Raw genomic sequence first — 18,730 nt, forward strand, 5'->3', positions numbered from 1 at the left:
CCACCTAGGGACCTATATTAGGGCTGCAATCGTCACCTTTCTGAAAGTGTATTTTGGGATTAGGAGCCAAGTGAAGTCAATTTGCCTGGCATTAAAGTCAAAATGCAAACAACGCAGTCTTGTGGCACCCACAAAGGTTTCTCTAAGTTTAGTAATATTGTGTATATTGTGCGTTATTGTATTGTGTACTGTGCATTAAACAGTTAATTAGCAGTATGTATAAGAACACGAAAGTACAGAATAGGACTAATTCCTTTGGCAAATAAATTAAAGTAATCTAAGAGCTTACTCTGATACAACTAAGGGGTCACATTCATCGCTTATTTTATCTTAATATACCTGTCCACAGATCGACCAGGTCCCACACCAAGTTCTGGCCGTGCGCTGGGTAAGAGGTAAGATAACCTATCCATCACAGAGGATGCTACAGGTAAGGCAGCAATATTTTGATTTATCTTCTTGAGTTCATTTACAATGGCACTGGCGACAGACTTCAAAACATGATGAGGAAGGTGGAACGTAACCGTTGCCCACTAAATTAAGAAAAAAAAGTGCCTGGTTTATATCTTAAAATTTTAACATCTAAACAGCAAATAGATCACAAAAGTGTCAAAAGCAAAACCACATCTTGCACCCTCTCTTGATTTCAAGAAGTAATACAAGAACAGACACACAAAAGCAACATGGACATAATGCAAGGAAAGTCAGTAACTTCAGATTTTAAGCTCTGTTGGGTTTATTATTTGGGTTTACTGGCAAGAAACTAACCTTGTTTGTTCTCTTAACAAGTGAAACTTCACACAGCAGAACTAAGGAACACATAATACCTTCCATCCTCTTCAAACAAAATCCACCACACTAAGTCAAGCATTTTGTATGCTTCAATAATGGCAGCCAAGCAAATTAGACTTGGGAATCCACATTAGACAGTACAGAGACAAATTCTTACCTTTGCAACTTTATGATTTGCTGCTGTTTCATGTGAGGTATTTTTTAAACCATCCTTCAGTTGTGTGATGAATAAGTCATATCCCTCTGTGCTAGAAACATCTACTTTTTCTATGCAAGCAGATAACAGCTGCTGAGCCTAAAATGCAGATGTGCAGGAAAAGTTAGCATCCATGTTGAATAACTACAGACAAAAATTATACCTGTTTCTTACTCAGGGAAGTGTAATTTGTCATATCCTACTTTATCATATATTATATCAGCATAATTCCCATAAAAGACACAGAGTTGAGTAAGCAGTTCCAATTTCTACTTTGTAGGCCAATCAATGGATAAACTTCAGCAACAGTGGCAGTTATTACTACAAGTTCCCTCAAGGGCAATATTACCAAATATTAAACAAATCAGTCATAGAAACAATTAAAACAGAACATCTATTAAGGAGACATTTTATTGCCCAACACTTTCCCTTCAAAAGCATTCATTCAGCTTTAGGGACAAAAAGTGAGAGCAAGAACAAAAGTCTTCACATTTTTCTGAGTAGCTTTGTATCTTAAAAAAAGTAGATGATAACAAGGAAAACAACGTTCCAATAAAATCTGAGATAAGTTACTTACAATGCTAGTATAATGAAGCTGAAAAATGAGGCAGAAAAAAAACCCCAGGCTAGTTTAGAAACTAGAAATTGTTAAAACTCAGAAATAATGCATCCAGAAAAGAACACTATAAACATCCATTTATAGGTGTTTTTTCTTCCAAGTCTCATCTGTTTCTAGCTTGTCCCTCTGTCTACTAACTTCATGTTAACAGGTAAGATCTAAAGGTACTCTTTATGTGCAAAGCACAGGGTATTCTAATCTGTTGTTAGGTGGGCTAACATCTGAAAAACATTATATGAAATCTTTCAAGTGACAAATACAGGGAAACGTTTCCCAAGTGCAACAGCCAGCCAGTCCTTTAAACAGCCACAAACCGCTCCAAGCAGAACGAGGCAGAATGGCCACTTCGTTACATCCTTGGGGAGTTCAGGGGAAGAACGACAGAAATAAGGCAAATCAGTCTCCTAGCTAAGGCTGTATCTGTTTCTCAGATTTCAATAAAAAAACAATTGCAATTCTTGTGGCATCTCATTCTTCCCAAGTCTCTTGCTGATGACACAAGAACAACAGATAGATGGTGGAGGTTTATAAATTTACAGTATTTTATGGGAAAGTAAAAACAGCATAGAGGCTGTATCATAACTTGTCAATGTTGCTGATTAGAAATGCATAAAGATGCAACGCACTACTAGCGGATCAATTGTATAAAAGACTACTTAATTTAAGTGAAAAAATTTGCAGGAAAGTTACAGAGACTAACAAAAAATCAAGGCTCTTGCTTGGATAAAGGTTCTTGATCTTCCTATGATGAAAGAGGAGGACTGATGCATTTGTATGATATTTGCTTAATATCTACTAAAGTTTTCTGAAGTCTGTGCACCTCCTCTTTAAACTTAAAAGTAAGAAATGAAGACTGCTGCTGTTTTTCCTTCCGCCTCGCTGATTTGGCCATGAACTCCCCAAATCTGTTCCTACTGAACTATAATATTTTCCAGTCTTTTTCTACAGGAAGGACCTTTACAGAGAAGTGCTCTACTTTAACCTTGAAATAAGGGTCTGTAAACTCTTTAGAAACAAAGAAGCTTTAGCTAAAACTGACACAAACTTATGGTTTGTATTGAACCATGTGAGACTGCAAACCAGTGACAGCAAAACTTAGGAAAGGAAACGCTGACCTCTGTCAGTCTCTTCACACTCAGCCACACGTACCAAGATTTTGTAGTTACCCACAAAGGGTATAAAAATGATGCCAGTGGCAGCGAGCCACAGGGACCTGGAAAGCTCTCTTTGGGAGACCTCTATGAAGCAACATTTTATTGCTGTTACTCCCACTCAAGACAAGTAGTTAAAAACCCCATATATAACACACATTCTTGGTTCATAATAAGCACCTATTAGTCAATACTTCAAGAGCACATTAATATTTTAAATGAATGCTCAGGAAAATTTTTGTTGGTGGTGCATAATTCAATATAAATTTATTTCCCATAGAGATGAGTGGGGAGTGCTCTTTCCTCAGAGTGCTTTAAAGATTCAGAATCTGGATCTTGTAGTCCAGTTTTGTTTTTCCGACTGTAAGCACTATTCTAAATATTACTATTGGCAGATGCTCAATGCTTTTCCCAAAAAAAGAATTAGTCTCAGTTGCAACTAAAATTATTGCACAGATTTACTTCCCAGGTCTTACTTCACGACCACTACAAAGGTGAAAACTACTTTCCTCATCACCAAGTGCCTTAGAATAGAAGCAATTGTTAGCTATCTTGCATTAGGCAACACTTGAAAATAAGAACGTACGTGCTACCTTACCTAATAAATGCTATGTTAGCTGAAGGTAAACCAATGCAACAAAATCCTAAGCACTACACTCCAAGCAAAAATGTACACATTAGATTCCCTTAAAATGATAGTAAATGCTTGGTTATACTGTCTCAAACCAGGAGGAATCGTGTTACAGCTGCGATAGTCCAAACATAAAAGGGAAGTCAGGTTGGCAGAGAAAAAAAGTCTTTCATTAGGCCAACTGACCTAGCTAGAAAAGTTAAGATTCCAGCATTAATTTTTCACACATAGCAACACCATATTAGCTGATTTTAATTGTCTTTTTCCCCCTGAAAGCCTAAAACAGAAAAATTCAAGGATGCCTAGCAGCCCAGACGGACTTCTGGAAGTGCATGTAGATTCTACACATAAGCACTGATAAAGCTCTGGAAATGAGTCCTTATTTCTGGTCACTAAAAAGTTCTTTCATCTGAAATAACATGCTCTTGATGATGCAATCTCTTATTTGTTCAAGATATGGGTAACTGCAAAAAGCTATTGCCCTATGACAGCTAATAACTAAGAAACTTTTCCGTGACATGCTCTTAATATCACACTAGAAACTCAGGGTCAAACGTCTGGTTTCAGTATTTCTGACAGAATTATTTACATACTCTTTTTTTTTTTTCCCTCTCCACATCTTACCTCTGTAACCGGCAATTCAAGCTGAACCACGTCATCTTGTTTTGAAACAGGCGTTTGCAGAGCTGTGTCTAACAGTAAGATGCCATTGAGATCTTTCCTACATCCTACTGCATAATCATCCACAAAGATCACTTTATCCACAGCAGAAATATACTGACATTTCACCCGTCCACCTGGTTTAGCTACAAAGGGAAAGAAAAAAAGCAAGATCCAATTAGAAAACAGCTTTTACAAAAGACCTTACAGAAAGTAATGTAACACTTCAGCAAAATCTTTACCTCTTGACATGATCAAAAACTAGCACTTTAGCTACTACAACTTCCACCAAACTTTTCTATTTCCTATGTTAAAAAAAACAAACCAACAAAATCTATGCATCCCATCAACAATTACAACCATTTTATTCCTATAATGGAAGCCATCATTCAAGTCCCACTCCTATCAGGAATCCTACTAGTCCTACTAGTGTTTTAAGCCTAATGTAGATGCCTGATGCACTTGATGTTAGCTGACAACCAATAATAAGAATGAAATTGTACAAATCAGCATGAAAACCAAAACAAAATTGCTAAACTACCATTAAGGCTGATTAACTCCATTTCATCAAGCAAAATAATACTCAAACTTCTGAAAACCAAGTAGAGCATTTAACACATGCCAATGCTACACATGTTCCTTGAGACACTAAGGTAGCTTTCTTCTGCTCAGTGCTGCACACGTGGTATCAGTAACAGGTTAGAGAAGTTTGGTGGGAGTGGAGGAAGACCGTCAGCAGATAAATAAGGAAAGGCTGTGGCAATGGATATTATCCCCAGGAACATTCAATGTAACTTGACATTATTACATGTCTAAGGCTGGATGGATTGTAAAACTGAATCCATGTAATATGCTATCTCATGTAGAAGGCATATCGCTTTAATTCACGAAAAGTGTAAGCTGCTGCTACAGAAGCAGACTGTTTGTATAAGTGTATGGACACGTTGTCCAAAGGGCAAAGCTGAAATCGCTGGATCATCAACATAGATCTCTTCTTGTTGCACAGGAACAGGAGTTTCATTAAATTTTGCATAATCAAGTCCCATCCCTGTTCTCCTCTTTCCTCAGATGCTGGATACTGTTTTTGTTATGAATAATTAAAAAATCACCCTTTAGGTAGCTGGCATACAAATAAAGCATCCAGATAAAGGCAACTACATAATTCCATCATCTTCACACTTAGATATAGTTAAGCGGAAATTAAAACTTCTCCAAATATAGGGCACATCAATCTAACCACATTGCATTTGTGGTATCCTCTCTTGAAAACTGAAGTCGAGAATAGTTGCCAGCTGCCCTTCTCAACAAAATTTTGGAAACAATGACTCATATATTCTCAAAATATAGGGCATATGCCTTTGCCGGCGTGAAGTATACTGCAATTGTAATCATTGCTACAACAGTCAGAAACACTTCAAGAGCCCTGAAATCACTTGATAGTTGAGAAGTTGTTAGTCCTAGCTCAACAAAAAAGGGTCCTCTGAATGGCAAATCAACTAGGTTCAAACTGTACTTTTGCCAATACACTGGAGCTCCTCACACAAGAATTTCTACAGACAACACAGCTGCAGGCAAGGAAGTAAGTTATTCTACAGAAAAGTAACAGTTTCAACAAAAACTCAAATACAAGTTTTAACATCTTTTAAAGCACTAGTCTCAACAATGTACTGGAAACTACTATGTAAATAAACTGAAAGGTAACCGATGCCCTAAACAAGAAACCTCAGTAGATTCACATGGTGTTTGCAGTCTATTCAGTGTGATCCAAGTGATGGTTCACTACAGGACACTTTCTTTAACCCATCACTTCTCTCCTCCTCCTTCCCAGAGAAAATGGGAAAAGCAGCTCACCTTTTCTGGCAGTGCCAACACCAGGAACACTTTATTTTGCACTTTCCTTATTTCGTATCAAGCACAGGAGTCTGTTCATGCCCTATGACTAGGAGTTCAGCAGCCTGTAGGAGCCCCAGCCCTTGTGGCTTTCCAAGCTAGACCATTCTTATTTTATGATTTCTGTAGTTAGCGAAATCTTATGTCTAAACCACCAAACAGATAACAAATATCTTCTGTGTAAATAGTCCCAATTTTTAGAAGCCAATGAAGATTTTTAATGAGGTAGATAACATATCTAATCAATACGATATTTCTGCTCCATTACGAAACAAAACAAAAAGTTGTAACTACAGCACAAGAAATATATTGCCTAACAGCTGTGATTCTCACTCTGCTGCTTAATGTTTTGGTTGGTTACATTGACAGAAAGATTTTGGCCAAACTGTCTCTAGAAAGTTATTTACTGTTCATGGTTGTATTTTATTCAAAGCACATAAAACCAAAACAATCTCCCTTAGCCTAAGTCGATGGAGCTTCAAGGAAATTATTCCATCAATATTTAGTGTCTTTCCAACACCCTGGGAAACACATTCTGCAACTGACTGGTTTACCATTTGAATAGCCTCTGAACTGTTGACAAGCTATTTTGCAAACTTAGGATTTTAATTTTGAAGTTCAGAAAACACATTTCAAGATCATTCTACTACTAGTCACAAACTATATCATAGTTCACATATGGCTGGCCATATGATAAAACAGTAGGTTGAGAACCAGGAAACTAAAGAATTTAGAAGTCACCATTATAGAAGTCACCACTGTAGAAGACATGCCTAGAAAAGTTTAATCATCCTCAAAGCACTGGCAAAAGGGTCCTTTCTAACTCAGGATCAACGTTTTACAATATGCCAAAGGACTCCAACCAATATCTTTTGACAAACCTTCTGGTGGCACTACAACATTATGTCCAGCCTGCCTAAGGTTACTAACAATAATTTGTGATCTGCATCTTCACAAATCACAATTCAAAAGTTTCACATAAACTCACTGACTGACTTAAGCCAGATCATCAAAAGCCAAATGTTATTCTCATTTTAGCCCTAATTCCTTCAGCTGTAATTTATTTTGGGTGGCGGAAGGAGAAATAGTCATTCAAAGTTTTATACGATTTTGCTTTTCTGTCTTTGCAAAAGTGGATCACAGCTTCCCCCAATATCTCCAGCTTATCTGTCTAGGATTAAAAACAGAATAACTCACAAAGAACTCATTAAGCCTTTTGTCAGTTCCTATAAGGAAACTTGGCAGGCTGCTAGCATGCTAGAAGTGCAAGCCCAAAAGCATATTATTTTATGGGATGTCATCTGTAACAACCTTAGAACTAGCAACCTGAAAACTTAAAACAAAATCCAATAAACATTAGACTGCAGAAATGAAGAATGTGAGAAAAGGAGATCCTCCCTCTGCCACCTTTGTTTCAAACAACACAGAACAGAGATCAGCAATTTCCTGTGATCAAAATCTGACCTACAAAAAATATTACAGAAAACAAACTTGTTTGGAGAACACATAACAGTCTAAGAAGCATCTATTGTGCCCCCCTTGTTTGCAGGCATTACGATGAACCAAACTAATTTGAGAATTAGTTTGTTCTAAGTAGAAGAATGAAAAAGCTTGTCTCTGTTTCTCCACTAGAGATAGCTTTAGCCTGAAAGCTTTAGAGCTTAAGAGAAAGTGGCTCTCACCAGAATATGCATGGCCACCATCATGAAGAGATGTAGGTTAATGTTGATAGTAACACCTTTGATCTTTTCTAATATTGAAAAAAAAGTTAATGAACCTTGATAACTGCTAGCCAGGAATGGCACTAGAACGTATCACAAAGTCCGTAATTCTCTTGACAAGAAGCTCCCAATGCACAGCATGCAAAAACTCAAATAGTTTCTAAATTACAACAAACTAACACTTTTATCTGCAGCTATAAAATGAGACTGGTAAACACATGCATCATAGCACTAATACCATAATGCTAACATCCAAGACCAATCAAATACCTAAAGGAGCATCCATAACTTCGATCTGTGACTGCAACTAGGTCTTTGGATTAAGATTTAAAGTAACATTTTTGGAGAAGGGCTACCAAGATGATTAGGGGACTGGAACACCTCTCTTATGAAGAAAGACTGAGGGATTTGGGTCTCTTCAGTCTGGAAAAAAGACAACTGAGGGGGGATCTTATCAACACTTATAAATACTTAAAGGGTGGGTGTCAGGAGGATGGGGCCAGGATCTTTTCAGTGGTGCCCAGCAACAGGACAAGAGGTAATGGGCACAAACTTGAGCATAGGAAGTTCCACCTAAACATGAGGAGGAACTTCTTTACTTTGAGGGTGGCAGAGCCCTGGAACAGGCTGCCCAGAGAGGTGGTGGAGTCTCCAACTCTGGAGACATTCAAAACCCGCCTGGATGCGTTCCTGTGCAACCTGCTCTAGGTGACCCTGCTCTGGCAGGGGGGTTGGACTAGATGATCTCCAGAGGTCCCTTCCAACCCTATAATTCTATGAAATAGGAATTCCATCAGCTCAGCAAAACATACACATCATGTGCACTGATACCAGTTTTTGCACTTTCAATTTAATCTAGAATATCCAAACAATATCTCAGTATTCATTTCAAAATAATGCAACCATGGAAAGCTAAATAGATTAAGTTTCAGGTGATCAAAAGCCCTATCTATTCTATAAACTTTGTATCATTAGGTTTGAACATCAAGCTATTTAAAGGCAAGAGAAGGGAACGGTACAACTGCAGAAGTCCTTAAAATTTGCTGTTAGAATTAAAAGTAAAATTTTAATTTTCCTCTTTCTATTGTGAAGTGTGCATGTAAAGCTTCAAATTTAGGAGATATTATCACTCATGGTAACACGCTGTGTGAAATTCCCTTTCCAGAAGCCAGGTTAGCAGACAGCAAAACTAGCCTTTCTATCAGAGACAAAAAATGCTTCTTGCCAGAACGCTGCTCAGCTACTTCTCTCACATTTTTCACAGGTACCTGGAATTAAAAAAACATATATATCAGTTGTCCTCATTTGTTGCGAGGCAGGTGCCTTTCCTATTACTACCATTTCACATTATCATAAAATCAACTGAAAAATCCAGTTAGCAAGTATAACACATTGTATGCTACCTAAGTAACACAAGTTTGCCAATGAAAGCATATCAGAACACTTGCAGTTTGAGGAAGCTCTACAATACAAATAAAAACCAAAGTGGCCTTAAGTTTAACTTGCTGTCTTAACTTGCTATATTTGCAGGAAACTATTTTGAACTAATACTACATAAAATCACAACTATGGATCAGTTGCAAAGGGTAACATTTTCACACAAAAAAAGGACAAAAAGCAAACCCCTGCAAGTCTGGTTTAAAAAGGAGAAAGTTGTCTCTAAATGGTTTTACATCAGTGGCTCCCAAAGGAAACAGAAACATAGCGTTTATGAACATTTGGGAACACAGTAATAAGAAGATGGTGTCAAGGTTTAGGCTGTGCTGGCCACTAAATGAACAACCGATGCTCTGTATTAACCCCTCTCCCTTCCCAGAAGGGGAAGGGAAAGAGAATAAAGGAGAGAGAATTATGGGTCAGAGAAAAAAACATAACACAGCTCTAATGAAATACTAACAATAAAAAGAAAATAGAATAATATTAATAAAAAAATAATGAAATGTAGACAAATATATTCAAAGCCTATATGGAGCTCCCAGGATGATGATCCTGTCACCGGCCAGCACTAGGACTGGACTCAGCAGCAGATGGGAACTGGATTCGAGAACTGGATTCAAGAACACACAGACTGGGATTAAAGGCAGAATAACGGACAGAGTCCTCCTCGGATGCCAGCCACTGAAGAAGAAAGAGGATTTATCCCTTTGATCCCTCAGCTTTATACTGAACATCATGCAGACAGGATGGAATACCCTGTTGGTCAGTTTTGGGTCGCCTGTCCTGTCCGCTCCTCCCCACAGGTGCAACCCCTCTAACGCCTTTCCACTTCCGAGCCTCCAGGGTGGCACATAACAAAGTGAGCTGACCTTAGCTGGTAGAGGAGTAAGTATAAGCAAGAGCCTCTCTGCATACCATCCCTTGGTATTAACTATAACATCAAAGGTTATAACTGCTTGAAGCGGACACTGTCTGAAAAACACACTGTTAATTTCAGAGAGTGCAGTCAGTTAGAAGAGACTTAACTGAAAAGTAAAATAACTGAAAAGGAAAATTGGTTTTGTTCTATCTTAAACCTGCACAGATGGCTAAGGCATGGCCAAACCAGGCCATGACTGCTCATCATTACTGAATTTATCAGCTATAGATTCTCTCTTGTTAACCCTCTTCTCCTCCTCACCTACATCTTCAGAAGAAACTTCAGCAGTGCAGTTTTACCTTCCAGATCCAGGCCCAGACCCTTACTTGCTCTAAACATCTAAACATCACCTCAGCAAAGCACTCTGCTGCCACCATGAAGACACTCCATGGGTCCCTCCTTTCCCAAAACAAAAGCATTCTCAGACTTGAGGAAAGGATGGAAAGGAAACTATTGGATGAAAACAAGTTCAGGTTGTCTATTTTAGACGAATGACGTAGATGGGCTTAAACCAGCTATACAAAAGCAACATTTTCTCTTTTAGATTTCACTATATACACACACCTCCATCTGCAACATCACCTGGAAAAGAAGTCCGAAGAGACTGAATAATGCAAAAACACATTCAGAGCTGAAACAGGAAAAAAACTAAGAATGTTCTCCAAACAGCAAAAATGCTAAACGAGGCAGAAATACCCAGCTTAACATCACAAAGTGCCTTCAGACTCCCTTATTTGCCAAAACTGGATTTAGTTAATCAAGAACAATACATGTGATCTACAGTTTAACTTTTCCTTTAGCAACAAACAGGACAGAATTGTTTCAGCATCAGTTTCGTTATATGACAGCTGGTTTTAATAATTCTTATTAGAGTAAGAAGATGTGTTATCTGGGCCGAAGCACTGGAGACTGCCACATGAATATTAACTAGATGTGTCTGATCAAGCAACTACTAACAGAAGTTAACATTAACACTTAAAAAGGTTTCAGAACATGAACAAAAACCCACTGAGATCAAGGCAGTTCATATCTCACTAGCTTTGCAGGCATAGGGTCCTCTCCCACTCTACGGACTTAAACCAAGATGGAATCAGCACGATGACACTGGTGAGCCCTTTGTGCCCACGCTCTTTATGTTGTTTCTGATCTCCGTGTATCCAACATTACTGCTGCCTCGTATGCCGTACAGAATGCAATTGCTTACAGAACTTTACACCGTTATCCCCAAGAACAAATTATGAAAGATTTCACAAGATATTCTACAATCCTTCCTGCAAACTCAGGTAAATTATAAAAACTTAAGTTCCTACAATTCTCCTGCAAACGCCTCACATAGGACAGTGTCTTCTACAAAACTTTTCTCGAAGTGAAAACTATGATTAAAAATTTTCAGGAAAGTTGTCTTTCCCAAATTGCAGACAGACAGATTACACAGCATCTACCCAGAACCAGAGACAGGCAATAAATACTTCACAGCTCAGTAACAGGAAGTTCCTGTCACAAACAGCAATTCCCATCGCAGCATTTCACAACAAAGAACCTTTGCCAGATTAAATTCTATCACCAGTTCCTCTTTTTGTCACTGAAGTGGCTAGAGCATCTGAGTTCACCCATGATGTATCCTGCAGTCTCTGTAACAGGAGAAAAACACCTCCAGTCGTGGCACCTTTTAAATTCCAAGACTGTTTGGCAGGAAATGATTTAGCTTCCCCCACCCCAAGCCCCAATATTTTAAGAAGCCTCCAAAATATCAAGCTGGGAGAAGCAGCAAGTTCTCAAAAGCTGATGGGTGGGCTACAAGGCAAGTGAAAAACTGGCTAGACTGTCATATGCAAAGTTAGTAGTTAATGATTTAACACCCACCTGGCAGCCAGTTATGAGTGGCATTCAGTAAAGCTTGATATGGTTTACTGTCTTCTTCAATGGCGTGGATGGTAGGACAGACTGCACCTTTAGCAAGACTGGATTACAACAACGGGAGGTGATCGCAGGCAACTGATGCATTAAATGGCCAAGCTGCCCTTTCAAGGATCTCAAAAAGCCAGAGAAATGGCTTGACACAAACCTCCTGATGTTCAACAAAGACAAATGTGAGGTCTTACACCTGGTATGAAATGTAACAGTTGGGGACCAACTGTCTAGGTGGCAACCCTACAGAAAGAACCTGGGGATGCTGATGGACAGGCTGAATAACAGGCAGCAATGCATCCTTGCAGCCACAAACTGTTACCACACAGGGGATTAGGGGAAAATACTAGTCTCGTCTACTCAGCAGTTTCCAGACCACATCCAGAATACCATGTCCAGCTTCAGTCCTCCATCTGAGATACCAGAACATTATGTGAGAGTCCCATGAAGGAGTACTAAGAAAGTCAGAGGGGTGGAGCATACAACACGTGAAGAAAGATTAAGATAACTGGGCTCGTTTAGTCTGCAGAAAAAACAGTTTAGGAGGAAATCTAACAGGAGTCTTCCATTACTGCAGCAGTAGTTCAACTGCTATGATGAGTTACTACCTATCTTTCTCTTTTTGACGTTACTTTTAAGGAAATACAGCAGCAACCATACTGAATCAGAGGAAAATGCACATAACCCCACATTTTGTCCATGACAGTGGTCTAAACCAAGTGGTTAGAGAAGAATTTAAGAAAGGGTATGTATACAATGGTACTTCCCTGTAGCAACTCAGCTCCTGCTACTTTGTGCTCATGGACCTTCTCAGCCAGAAGTGATTTCTTTTTTTATAGAACGACCTTCTTCCATCACTTTGTCCAAAGCTGTTGTAATTCCACAAACATCTAGCATCCACAATGTTCTGTAGCCATGTGCTCCATATTTATGAGTACTTCAAATTAATTAAATGCATTCTCACATTCTGCTAATAACTGTACCTACATAGGTAGCCTAAAGTAGAACAGACTAGATCCATTCATGTTTAAGTTATATTTAAAAGCGAATGCTTCACTTTTCAAATTCTTTGGAGAAGATGGCAAAATTAAAAGACCTTGTATGTTACCTATTTGCAGCACAGGAACATCCAAACCTGGTAATTGTGTAAGTTTAACTTTAGTTCTGTCACTCAAAAGGGATATTCAGAAAAGCTAACTTAAGCCTTGTAAGGCTGGTCCTCCACAGAGCCTGGCATCAATTAATGGCATCTTGGCAGCCTAGCATCCCCTTCTATAGGTCATGGGAAGCAGGTTCCTCCGAAAGTTCAGAGTGAGGACTTTTTCTTTTCTCTGTATTGAATGGAGAGGGAACCTAAGATTATTTGTTGAAAAATGCTAATCTTCTTAATTTTCACTTACCAAAGCTATAGAAAACTGAACAGAAAAAAATCCACTACTAAAGAAAGTCTAGAGTAGTGTTGTATGTCATTGTTTACATCACAACGTGAAACTCGGACCCCGCAGAAGACAAGTCAACTAAGCCTATCACTGTATTTCTCCACAATAACCACAGTACCCTCTTGCTCTCCCGTAAAACATTCCCTATCTTCCCAGTCTTCACTGCCATCTGCCCAGCTTCCTGCTTCCCTAACCCCTTCCCCACTGTCATCCAGCGATTCCGTCATAGTTCTCGGTCCCACCCCTCACCCTCCCAGCTCTTCTTTTCCATAAGGAGTTTTTCACAATAGCCTCTGTAGCACGTTGCCCGGTAAACAGAGTTTACCCTGACTCTTCTCCTACAGTTGCCAAACGCTCAGATGAGATCCTGATTGCTTCACAGTCACGTCAGGGAAGGGCAGTGGGTCAGTTTTCCTTCCATGAACTATACAGAGGACTGAAGAACTGACGACAGACTGTATGCTATGCAAGCCTTCATTAACCAGCACTTGAGACCAGATACGTGTTTTCACTAATGCTACTAATTTTCAAGACTGCTAAACTAATAAGCAAATTCCCTCAGGTTACACATTAAAAAAATTATCAATAAAATACTCGCTGAACAGCTCTAGCAAATAACTCAAGAAAATTTTAAACATAATGTTGTTTACATTTATGTGACAGATAGGCTATTATTTCCATAACTTTACACTTCTAATCCAGGCTGCAAAACAAAAGCTGTTTTTTCTCCCCCGCTTCTCGTGCATCATCCTTATCTGTGGAGTGCTCTTTCCCCTAACATTACATGCAAATCTTCAAAATAAATATTTTGCATATAGCAGACTTCCTGTCTACTTTTTGACTAGCAGTGTGCACTAGGTCCTTACCAAATCTTGATACTCTTCCCAAAGACAAGGCAGCAAAGGAATTGGGCCAATATATAATTTAATATTTGACTCCACAGAAAACAAAAGAAGCTGCAAGTGTTGGTATCCATGTGTACTTCACATGCAGGTGATAGCTGTTTCTTGAACTGTTCACTCAGTGATAAGCACTCACCTGGTGACTGCAAGCAGTCATTGCAATTAAGAGAGCATTAACTATTTAAAGGACAGCTTTCTAACAGCAGATAGCAATACTGTGGCATCACTTAAGAGCCATCAGGAAAGTGAACCGATCCACATATAATATTTTATTTAAAAGTAAAAAAATGGTGAGCAGCTACTGATGCCACTGGAATAGACAATATGCAACAAGCTATCTCATAACATGACTGATCAAAAGTTGTCTAAGACTCCACATGGTTGTAAGTCATATCTCCAAGACAGCCCAAGAAGCATTTTTGAAAGACGTCATACTGTTCAGGGAGCTACAAAGATGATTAGGGGACTGGAACACCTCTCTTATGAGGAAAGGCTGAGGGATTTGGGTCTCTTCAGTCTGGAAAAAAGACAACTGAGGGGGGACCTTATCAACACTTATAAATCTTAAAGGGTGGGTGTCAGGAGGATGGGGCCAGGCTCTTTTCAGTGGTGCCCGGGGACAGGACAAGAGGCAATCGGCACAAACTTGAACATAGGAAGTTCCACCTAAACATGAGGAGGAACTTCTTTACCCTGAAGGTGGCAGAGCCCTGGAACAGGCTGCTCAGAGAGGTGGTGGAGTCTCCAACTCTGGAGACATTCAAAACCCACCTGGACGTGTTCCTGTGTAACCTGCTGTAGGTGACCCTGCTCTGGCAGGGGGGTTGGACTAGATGATCTCCAGAGGTCCCTTCCAACCCTATGATTCTATGATTCTATGAATTAAAGAATCCTGCTACCAGCAAGGATGAACAGCTTTGTTTTCTTATTTGAAAGTAACTTGGAAAGAAAACCTGAAATAATGGATCAATACCATACCAAAAAATCAGACATAATTGTTATTAAAAGCTTGAGAGAAACAATTAAGGTGAATCTTCAGTCTAGGACAGATTTTTCTTATACTCTCTGTTATAAAATCCTACATGTTGTATTTCACTTAAGCTCAAGTTATGGATACAAATACAATAGCAACCACCACAATATTGTTATAAACAATATAACTAAAGACTCAGACAGGGGTTCTACTGAGCCACCTAACATTATGGTGGGCTGCCAGAAAGGACCAGTTATAGGACTGGAGAGTACACTAGTTCCAAACCACTGATCACCATGATGTTCAGAATAGTAAAAAGACCAGGGCATCTGAAGATCACTAGGCTGGGCAACCCAAAGCAAAAACCTTCTCCACAATTCCGTTACTTCAAGTCCAACAGAGATTTACCTTCTTTCTTTCATAATGTTCTGGACTTGAACTACTCAATTATCTCCACCAGAACATATTTCTGCCAATTTTCTTCTACATTTTATGTAATACAGTATACAACATGACTGGGACATGAAGGATTTATCAGTATTTTCCCAAGGATTCTTCATATCAATGAGAAATACCTTAACTACCTGTGAGATAGAATAGAACAGGAAGCCAAAGTTCAAATCGCTGACACAGAGCACAGTATTTCCTCTTTGGGTCTGTAAGAAGCATTTCAAGGTACATCTCCCTGCAGAGGCCCTTTCTCAAAACCCATTTGCAGAGGGCTAGGAAATTTCTGATTATCTGACATTAAAGCATTCTGTAACCTTAAATAATACAGCATTACTGTTGCAATGACAGTCATGAATCCATCAGTCCAGATATGACTGATCTGTCAATAAAATGAAAAATGTTGTGCTATCTTGCCTGGCAACATAACACATGCCTGCATCGTTGTCAGTTGTTACTTCTGGATCCCTGCAATAAGCATAGCAATGCAAACATCCCTTTAAAGGCGTGTGAAAAGAAGCAATCTCTATTTTTACCCTATTTTAGCTTCTGCAGAAGATAATCCAGATGTGCTTCCACAGAGCCTGGAAGTATCAATTAATGGCATCTTGACAGTCTGGCAAGTAAGAAGGGATCTCTGACATACTCTGATTAAGTCAGCAGACAAATGGAGCACACAGGGGTCTAGAATCTTTATTGGTATAAAACACTGAACTCAAATCTAACAGTTCTCCTATTCTGTTTTTTCAAGTGCGTAAGGCTTTTCATGAATGACCTTAAGATCACACAAATCAATGGAACGATCTCTTTCAGAAGCATCTTACCCAGATTAGCATTGTCGTCCAAGTATACTCAAATGCAAGGTGGGCTGTAGCAGATCATTAGATATTTGACAATACTCCCCAAGCAGTGAGAAAATAATCAAGGAGAAAATTCTGTATTAACAGCAACAGCCTTCACTATTACTATTTTTTGGTCTCATAATTGAACAAATGAAAAAAAGAGCGAAGAAGATGAAGAAACTTGCCCCAATTGTGAGCATTGGAGGAGACAACTTGAGCAGTATTACCACGGTGAGCTTGAAACAGCTGAAACTGCTGCTGATGTCTTCAAATAATTCAAGCCTAGAATTGGATGGCAAAGTATGCCAACAGTTTCTTCCTAGAGATTATAAGAAGCGTACACTCTCTTTATGACTTCCAAGCTGCAAAAGAAAATCTTTTCTTCTCGTTTTGCTTCCTGCATCACTTCAAAAGGAATAAAAAAGAAACACAACTGGATACCCCTTGACAGATTTCCAAGGCTCCATAATTCCAAGTGATCCAGCTTGGGATTCTCAATGGGATTTCTCAAAAGGGAATGCTGACAGATAGACAACGGTGTTGAACTTTCTGCCACAGGTGAGCCTCCTGAGCTGGGTTCTATTTCTTTCTAATTTCTTCTGGCGGAGGAACAGCAGTTGAGGGCCTCTGGTGATAATGCAGAGTCTCTGTTTCCCCTACAGGAACTGCTACATATGTACAATGAACAGATCCTTCCCTGTGTGGTTTCAGAAGTCTGTATTTTGATTACTGTTAGGGCCTCTATAGTAATTTAGAGGGCTTTAGACACAAAACACTGTGCATTTTAGGTAACGAGGCTCTGAAGCTATTGTTTCGTCAAATTAATCTATAAAAACCTACAGAAACATTCAAGATGGTCACCGTCCACCTGACAGTACATTTTAGTTTCTTATTGTGTTCGTGGCCAAGCTTCTCTGGGAATGACAGTACTCTCCCAGTTCAAGCAGTTTTCTTATTTTATTTGTAAGTAGAAGGAACTGATAAATCAAACATCTCTACAAACACTAAGACAGTCTTCGGGGGGGGGGGGGGGGGCGGGGAGGAGGGTGTTGTATGGGGTTTTGTTTGGTTGTTGTTGGGTTTTTTTTGAGGCAGAGGAAAAGGCTCATCCTTACTGCTGTATTTGGAGATTGATCATTCGTGCTCTTTGGCTACCAGTGTTCAACTTGAAACTGAAAGCACACAAATACCTAAATGCCTAAGAGGGAAAACAAAGTACTCGATAGACTTGCATGACAGATTCAAAACTAGTCCTGACTAATCACTACTAACAAACACCCAGAAATGCATAATATCCAGTACTCATAAGAATGGTCCTTACAGTCCCAGTCTGGCTGTCCGAAATGCACAGTGTGTATGCAACAGCCTTGGTAGAATAAAAAGGACAACTTTGTGACCAGATAAGACAAAGATTAATGTTAAAGGATCACCTGATTTTCCCCTTACCAATGGTACTCTTATTCACTACTGCGCTCTGGGCTGCTGCAAACGATCACTTGGCCCTCTTGAACAGGCCATACAGCAAACAGACTAAAGATGATCACACACTTTCAAGAGACAGATCTGATGAAGATTCAGTGTGGTATAATAACAACAATAATAATCATCATAATCCTCCTCCTCATTGGATTCCTACAGTTTGAGCTCAGAAGAACAATCCCTGGGTCACCACATACATCAGACCAATGAAGTTCACATGAGAAACCGAAGCACATAAACCAGAGACCCCATCCTAATGTTCGGACCTCATCTATAACCAAACTGTCTTTTAGCTGTGAATCTTTGGTGTGTAAAAGAACAAGACAAAAAAGAGCAATCTGCATTTACATTCTGACAAAGGCAGCCTCCACTGCTCTACCCGATTCAGTATTCCACAAGTTCAATCTTTTCACTAAAAATGAGCTCAAATCTTAACGTACTGCAGCAGTGAACTGCGACAGCAAATAAAAGCAACACTCAGGCTTGGTGGTGTTTCCTTTTCTCCCTCCCCGCCCCCCCCCCCCCCCTTGATGGGGAATCCTTTTTCTTTCTCTGCTTTCTAGAAAGAGAGGCCTGCGATGTTTTGTTTTTCCTTGGGTAATGAGCAACAGCATTTCTGTCCAATATACATGTTTTGGCAGGGCAAAAGACCTGCAGACCCAATTACTAAGGAGGACAAGCAGCCTCCCAAGAGAAGCAGTTTTAATTCCCAGGGACTCTATTT

General features: G+C 39.4%; 1 protein-coding gene across 8 annotated transcripts in view; it reads right to left on the reverse strand.

The window, feature by feature from the left end:
* Nucleotides 1-18,730, reverse strand: part of BIRC6 (baculoviral IAP repeat containing 6) — a 186,923-nt gene that overhangs the window by 165,438 nt on the left and 2,755 nt on the right. For all 8 annotated transcript variants that reach the window (XM_054196360.1, XM_054196361.1, XM_054196359.1 and 5 more), the window contains exons 2-4: nt 4,014-4,195; nt 950-1,087; nt 340-533 (exon numbers count right to left, since the gene is read on the reverse strand). In XM_054196360.1, the coding sequence (XP_054052335.1) occupies nt 340-533; nt 950-1,087; nt 4,014-4,195 (514 nt within the window). The remainder of the gene's footprint in view (nt 1-339; nt 534-949; nt 1,088-4,013; nt 4,196-18,730) is intronic.

This window comes from Rissa tridactyla, chromosome 3 (assembly GCF_028500815.1).
Source record: "Rissa tridactyla isolate bRisTri1 chromosome 3, bRisTri1.patW.cur.20221130, whole genome shotgun sequence".
Classification (NCBI taxonomy): Eukaryota; Metazoa; Chordata; class Aves; order Charadriiformes; family Laridae; genus Rissa; species Rissa tridactyla.